The sequence below is a fragment of the Leopardus geoffroyi genome, chromosome E1, assembly GCF_018350155.1.
Source record: "Leopardus geoffroyi isolate Oge1 chromosome E1, O.geoffroyi_Oge1_pat1.0, whole genome shotgun sequence".
NCBI lineage: Eukaryota > Metazoa > Chordata > Mammalia > Carnivora > Felidae > Leopardus > Leopardus geoffroyi.
In genome coordinates, this window is record NC_059330.1 from 27588793 (window position 1) to 27596698 (window position 7906).

At 40.6% G+C, this 7906-nt stretch overlaps 1 protein-coding gene across 1 annotated transcript; it reads right to left on the reverse strand.

The window, feature by feature from the left end:
* Positions 1 to 1757: 1757 nt before the first annotated feature.
* On the reverse strand, positions 1758 to 7544 carry SMG8 (SMG8 nonsense mediated mRNA decay factor). Its single transcript, XM_045488197.1, has 4 exons — positions 5748 to 7544; positions 4835 to 4980; positions 2956 to 3828; positions 1758 to 2535 (listed from the first exon to the last, which is right to left on the reverse strand). The coding sequence occupies exons 1-4, from the start codon at positions 7510 to 7512 to the stop codon at positions 2338 to 2340; spliced, it is 2982 nt and encodes a 993-aa protein (XP_045344153.1). The 5' UTR covers positions 7513 to 7544; the 3' UTR covers positions 1758 to 2337.
* Positions 7545 to 7906: the final 362 nt, after the last annotated feature.

The window sequence follows — 7906 nt, forward strand, 5'->3', positions numbered from 1 at the left end:
TTTTTCTTACAAACTACTTTGTTACGGTTTCTTTAACCTACCAGTTTATACAACTTGTTATTCAAGTCTTAGATGCTGCTAAAAAAACAAAACCATTATTAATACAGGTCCTACAGAGCAATCTAGTTATATTTCCAAATGTAGTAGCCTATTTAATAAAACCAACCAAGAACCATGCTTAATACAAAAGCAATTGTGATTGTTAAAACTGATATACAAGGAATTATAAATTAAAAGGATGAAAAATAAAGATGGGATGCAAGAAAAATGTAGGTTAATTTTCATATTGGCTCACATTCTCCTTTAAAAAAAATTTTTTTAATGTTATTTTTTTGAGAGACAGAGCGTGAGAGGAGGAGGGGCAGAGAGAGAGACACAGAATCTGAAGCTGACTTCAGTCTCTGAGCTGTCAGCACAGACCACAAAATCATGGCCTGAGTCAAAGTCAGATGCTTAACTGACTGGGCCACCCTCACAGACTCCTTCTCTTAATTGAACTATAATAAAATTGGCATAAAAATACCTTTAATTAAGTCACAGTTCTAAATTGGCTATTACATTTTTTCCCCTAACATCAAAATCTAAATAACTGCTTTACGTTGGTAGCAAGATGTATTAAGCAAATGCTGTATTTCATACGTATTGAGACTAAAATCTCCAATTCTTTTTACCCAGTATTTCAAAATCAATGTTTCCAGGAAAATATAATCAATTACACTACAATTTTGGTGTGTTCACTTATTCCGTGTATTTATTTAATTGGTGATAAATTAGCATCATGTTGACGCTGGTGAAAGTTAACCATAGATTGATAGGCTCTCTATCATTTAGTGGTTGTTTCACATACAGAAATTCTTACAGGGTAACTTTTTATTTTTTTTTAATTTTTTTTTTTAACGTTTATTTATTTTTGAGACAGAGAGAGACAGAGCATGAACGGCGGAGGGTCAGAGAGAGGGAGACACAGAATCCAAAACAGGCTCCAGGCTCTGAGCTGTCAGCACAGAGCCCGACGCGGGGCTCGAACTCACGGGCTGTGAGATCATGACCTGAGCCGAAGCCGGCCGCCCAACCGACTGAGCCACCCAGGCGCTCCCCAGGGTAACTTTTTAAAGGGTAAAGTGTGTATTAATATTTTGGATTAAAAAGTTTTACTTCAGGGGCACCTGGCTCAGTTGGTAGAGTAAGCAATTCTGATCTCGGGGTTGTGAGTTCAAGCCCCAGGCTGTGTGTAGAGATTACTTAAAAAAAAAGAAAAAAGGCCTTAGTGCGCCTGAGTAGCTCAGTTGGTTAAGCAGCCAACTCTTGGTTTCAGCTCACATCATGATCTGATGTTTTGTGGGTTCAAGTCCCATATCAGGCTCCAAGTTGGCAGCATAGAGTCTGTTTGGGATTCTCTCTCTCTCCTCCTCTCTTTCTTTTGCTCTCACTCTTGCTCTCTCAAAATAAATAAATAAACTTAAAAAAATAATAAAGCCTTAAAAAAAAGTATTAGTTCAGATAGCATTCCTTTAAAATATGCTATCGCATCAGTCCAGGAATAAAATGGCAAAAACAAAACAATTTGACTCAGGTACTAGAATTGTGAGCCAAACAATAGGGCTTTTTTTGCAATTAATCCTCATACTTTTGCCAGATAACCTACTGGATCATCTTGTTTTGAAAATAATTTCAGAAGCAGCATTTTAAGGAAAATCCCAGCTAAAACATCATTTTTTAACCAAAACAAAATTTTGGTTCAACATGATTAGGCAACATTCAGTTATGATAGAAACATGTTTTATTATGGACAGTGAAACAGAAACAAAAAAAAAACCCAAAGGTATCAACCAGATATTTATGTCCCTTCCTGCAAGAACCAATGTTTATTAAGAAGGTACAGGCCCGTTTACAATAAATATCAATAACATCATGAAACAGTGGAACTATTGTATCAATACTGAACTCCTGTAACCAAAGCACATTCTGTATTTAAGGAAACACAGCATACACGTACCAAAACAAAAACAAAGAAACAAAATGAAAAAAAAAACCAAACCCATACACAGCAAAATCAAACATCAGCCTTAAAATGGAACCAGCTATAGGGGCACCTGCGTGGCTCAGTCAGTTGAGCATCGACTTCGGCTCAGGTCATGATCTCACCGGTTGGGTTCAAGGCCCACGTCAGGCTCTGTATTGACTCAGAGCCTGGAGCCTGCTTCAGATTCTGTGTCTCCCTTTCTCTCTGCCCTCCCCTCCCCACACTGTCTGTCTCTGCTTCAAAAATAAATAAACATTAGAAAAAAAATATTTTTTTTAATTAAAAAAAAAAAGATGGAACTGGCTATAAAACACTTATTGTGTTACTGCTTTAAGAACTCCACGGAGCACCTTGTAACTCATTAACTGCACGTTTTCCTTAGGAGGGAAACAAGGTCCTCTCTCAGTCACATATGCATAAGGAAATCTCAACACCCAGAGGCCATCTGGTGGAAGAGTGATTTCTTGTTTTTCTGGGTAGAATACTGGACATGGTGGTGGGCCTGGTTGAACCTGAAAAGTAAAGGCAATATACTTATTTTTGCATTTTTCATTAAGAAATACCTGAAAGATAAGTGCCTAAACAAACAGTAAGTTCAAAGAGCATATAAGATTAAGTAGGTAAACTAATCGTATCCAAAATTACATTATTGAGTCTCAAATATTATCCTATTTTTCTACAGATTTTTCTTTTTTTTTTCTACAGATTTTTAACTTCAAGTTCTGCCTTTGAACTAAACAATGTGAATTGATGATGTGAACTGAGAAATACACCTGCAATTTATTTTTCAAGAACTAGATTAGGTATAAAAGGTATTTAAGATTAAGACCTGTTTAATGAAATATTAGATATTATCCTGCACTTTTTAAAAAACAATCAAAACAAGCATCAGCATTTTTTGTCTGAAAACAGAAAAGGGTCATATTTCTTACCTGGGGCATTAGTATTATCTGCAAAGGAGCATCAGGAACTACAACAAAAAGCCTCATAAGTTGAGCATAATGTGGTTTTAGCCCTCTACCCTGAGATGATGACAGAATATATAAGGGCATATCACTATTCAGGGCTTTTAAAGCGGACTCCTTTGGCCCACTTCCCATTACTTTCATTACTTTGTCAGGTCCTGAACACATAAACCTCCGACCTCTAGAGTCTTCATATTCAAAGCCCACAAATGCTCGAGCTATGTCATCTCTCCGTCTTCCTCTTCCCATTACTACTGCACTTCTCTTTCCAGGAATAGCTTTATTTGGAGCAGGCCAAGAATTTGTGTCTAAGTCTCCTTCATCTTCAGCTCTAGTCCTGATGACAATGTCCCAAGGCATAAGATAGTTTGTTCCTGGAATGAAGCCTTGTTGGTCTAAACCTGTATGAAAGTTGTAAGACTTAGCAGGGCCTAATTTAACCAACGACCAGCTGGAGAATTTGGGTAGTAGACCTTTAGGGCAATTTGAATGTAGCATGCCTGGGAGATACTCAACTGTGGATGCCTGTCTATCAACCAAGTTTGGTCTCTTCTCAGTTTTTACTTCTCCTTGACCATGAACTTCTGGATTATCTCCTCCTGCTTGTGGATCAGCTGGATAGGTACCTAAACTATCTGTGGACTGGCCTAAACTCAAAGCTAAACTCAGGCTTGTGCTCTCTCCTTGGGTTTGAGGTTCTTTTTCTTTAAGTTTATCAGCATCTGCATCTGGAGGGGCAGGAGAAGATTCATTTTTGGCAGGAGCAGGATCTGGAGTACTTGGTTCAAATACTGGGAAATTGATATGATCCAATTTTCCACAACATTTTTCTTCCAGAAGCTATGGAGGAAGAAACAAAACAAAACAACTCTGTGACCTTTTCATTTAAAATAACAGATTCTTCACTCTAAAAAGCAAGATTAACAATTAATGGGTAAGGGGTGCGTGCCTAGGTGGCTCAGTCGGTTAAGCGTCTGGCTTCGGCTCAGGTCACAATCTCACCATTTGTGAGTCTGAGCCCTGTGTCAGGCTCTGTGCTGATGGCTCAGAGCCTGGAGCCTGCTTCAGACTCTGTGTCTTCCTCTCTCTCTGCCCTTCCCCTGCTCATGCTCTGTCCCTGTCTCTCTCAAAAATAAATAAACATTAAAAAAAAAAATTAATGGGTAAGCAAATAAGTTCATATAAAGAACTTTCCCTTGTCTATATATCACACTCAAGTCACATTTACTTTTCTAGATTTTTTTCTAACATTAAAATAAAAATGTTTATTTATTTGAGGAGCCTGGGTTGCTCAGTCAGTTAAACGTCTGACTCTTGGTTTTGGCTCAGGTCATGATCCCACAGTTGGTGAGATCGAACAGCCGCATTGGGCTCTGTGCTGAAAGCACGGAACCTGCTTGAGATTCTTTCTCCTCCCTCTCTCTGCTTCTCCCCCCACTCATGCTCTCTCCCTCAAAATAAATAAACTTAAAAAATTTTTTTAATTAAAATTTTAAAAAATGTTTATTTATTTATTTTGAGAGGGAGACAGCGAGTGTGAGTGAGGGAGAGGCAGAGAGAGAGGAGAGAGAGGATCCTAAGCAGGCTCAACTCTGTCAGCGTAGACCCTGTTGCGGGGCTTGATCTCATAAACCATGGGATCATGACCTGAGCTGAAATCAAGAGCCAGATGCTTAACTGAAAGAGCCTCCCAGGTGCCCCTACTTTTCTAAATATTTTGCTTCTGAAAATATGTACTTTTACTTAGATGGTAGTTAAAAAAAAAAAAAAAAAGGAAGGAAGGAAGGAAGGAAGGAAGGAAGGAAGAAAGAAAGAAAGGGAGGAAGATGAAAAAATCAGAGTCTACCTGATAAAAGTCATAGTTAGCTGCCTTGATATCAAAGGGATCATCTCGAGGTGCTTGTTTCCTTCCACAGTTACAGGCACCAGTAGATCGAGCTCGGCTGTTGTGATACAGCACAGGAGGATTTCTATCAGCCTCTGGTTTTTCTCCTGGAAAACACAACACTTACTGTTAATTTCACACACACAATGCAGAGTCAAAGTTATTTTATATTCTATTGCATCTAACCCCAAAATTTCTCCAAACAGTACTTTGGAAATGAGATTACAAAAACAAACAAACAAACACCAAAAACACAAAACCTTGAGTATATACACATAACAGAAGAAGCACTGAAAATTCTTAAAATGATACACATTTTCAATCTAAAGTTTTAGATGTTTAGGGTTTCTTTTCTTTTCTTTTTTTTTTAAGATGTTTAGGGGTTCTAAGTACATTTTATCATCATCATGGTGACCTTACATTTTCAATGAATTCATTTTAGTTCAACAAAAACTCCAAAATAAAAATGTTAATATGAAATTTCTGAAACTTTATACGCTTTAATAATTCTAATTTAATAATCCCCTATGGATCATCCTTTAAATACAAGAAAATAATTAGTAGTCATAGTTGTTATTTTCTTTTTACAACAGGAGAGAAAACTTAAATTTGATTCAACTAAATTTCTGTGGGGCTTTTTATAATTATCAATACATAGTGAAAAGCCTCTCTTAAAACAAGAATAAATGGCACCTGGCTGGCTCAGTCAATAGAGTATGCGACTCTTCATCTTGGGGTTGTGTGTTTGAGCCCCACATTAGGCATAGAGATTACTTACAAAAATAAATAAAATAATAATAATAATCTTTAAAAAAAAAAAGAATAAAAACACAGCTCAGTTTTGATTTCAAAATGCTGAGAAAATTTTAGCTACCTGATTTAGGTAATGAGTGAAACTTATGTACACAGTGTTGATCAGTTAAACTCCTTTCCTCACAGAGCTGATGGCCATTGCTCCAAAACTTGTAGCAGTCCTCATGTAACTGCATGGCATACTTGTGAAAGGCTGGACCCCTAGCATGTTGACTGTATACTCGAAGAGCCTGGGCAAGCTGATTCTTATGGACAGTCATTGTGTAGTTATGAGGCAAGTTTGACTGATAGGCACTATGGGCCATGGGTAAAGCTTTTTGGCACCGGTTTTCTGAGAATTTGGTGTCAATATCCAAAAACCCTTCCAAGACTTTAATACTGCTTAAAATCTTAGATGTTAGCTCCCCAGTGGGAGATCCCAGGTCCTCCTCTTTCCCATCTATAGCTACTTCATACAGTTTTGAAGCTGCTGAGATCCACTTCTGATAAGTGGGAAGTTCAAAATGGGAAGGCTGTGGGTTCCTGCCCACACTGTCATCAAAACCTTTCTTGCTTAGGACTAACTCCACATGCTGCCATAGAAACTCCCGAAGAGTGAAATCCACTAGCTGCCCTGAAGAACTGGAACTGCTGCTGTCAATGTGAAAAGAAAGCTGCTGTCGGCTATGCTGCCTCATCACCTGGTATCGCCTGGGCCCAGAAAGGGGTGCAGGCACCAGCAAAGATTCTGGGTCCTTCACAGTACAATGACTCCTAAGTTGGTCCAGCAACATGCCTACTGGGTCCTCCTCTTGGCTTCCGGGAACTATGTACACAAAAGCTTGGTTGGCAGGCACAGTAAAGAGGCAATTGATACTCTGATTAGTTAAGACGCGACTCTTCCTAAAGATTCTATAGATCTGGTCCTCCAGGGCATGCTGCAGTCTCCTTTTAGGAGAATGTTTCTTGGGCTTGTCTGGATGAGTTGGGTCTTGGCTCCGAGGGGGTTCCACTTTGAGGGCTCCATTGAGTTGAAAGAGGAAAAGGAGTCTAGGAGGGCAAGGTCGGCAGTTTAGTTTCCAGTCTTTGCCAACTGGACAATCCTTAATGGCTGTTTTGAGGAGGGGCAGTACCTTCTGTCTCAGTCCATCAAGGGCTCTGAATACTCGATCATACGTGATGTCAAAAGAGCAAGTGGGATGGACCAGAAGCAGGATGTGACAAACGGAGAAAAGGTAAAGGAGACTGAGACACTGCAGCTTCTCTTGGTGCTTCCAGAACTCGTGCGCTTCTGCATGAGGTAAAGAGAGGCCACCTCCAGCTTCCCCACTCTGAAGGGCACGACAAGCCCGCAGAAGCTGGGAATTGTCACAGATGGAAGTGAGAAGAAGATAAAGAACTTTGCTTTCTTGATTGTAATAGGCCTGCAGAAGGCTGTAGTCCTGGGAGCCTGGCTCAGTTCGGTTCCCTTCAGCGGTAGCTACACCTCCCCGAACTGAATCCCCCGCCCCAGCCCCAGCCCCAGCGTCTCCGGCTCCACCAGCCTCCCCGACGGCGCCAGCCTCGGTCCTGATTCCAGGCCCTGAGTCCCCAGGATCTTGGTGGCGAAAGAGGGGAAAGACCTGTCGGTCGCAAACCGTATTCACAAGTGAGAACTTCTCGGAATTCAGTCGCAGAGCCGTCTTGCCGAAGATTCCTACCACGCAGATCTCATCCTCTCGCCAAGGAGGCTCGGGTCCACCAGCCACGCTCCCTCCGCCCTCTGTAGGGGACCCCTCGGGACTTTCAGAGCCGGTCCAGGACGAAGCGCCCATTAGAAGCTCTCGCAAGCTGACAGGACCCGCCATGGTGCAGAGACTTCTTTGGACTCTTTCCGGTCCGCCCTGAAAACCTAACCGGCTTTCGTCCAACTTTAAAATCCCTCCTCCGCTTCTTCAGTTCCTGCTTTCCTCTCATTTTTAGGTTCCGCACCTCGCTCATCCTCTCCTGGTTTTTTGCGGTTTTCCTTACTCCTCTACCACGGTTTAAGATTTTCCTCAACCGGGGACTGTAGGAATTGAGAGATTAAAAAAAAAAAAGTGGAAACAGCTGGTTTGCATTTCAAGGAGTACAAAAACACTGCAAAAGAAGCTTGTCAAGTGACTTGCAAAAATGGAAAAACGGTTCAGTTTAAGCTCTAAAATCTTGATATAGAAGGTGTAGTCTTCAGGACGAAGGGGGAGTTAGAAATGCAGAATCTCA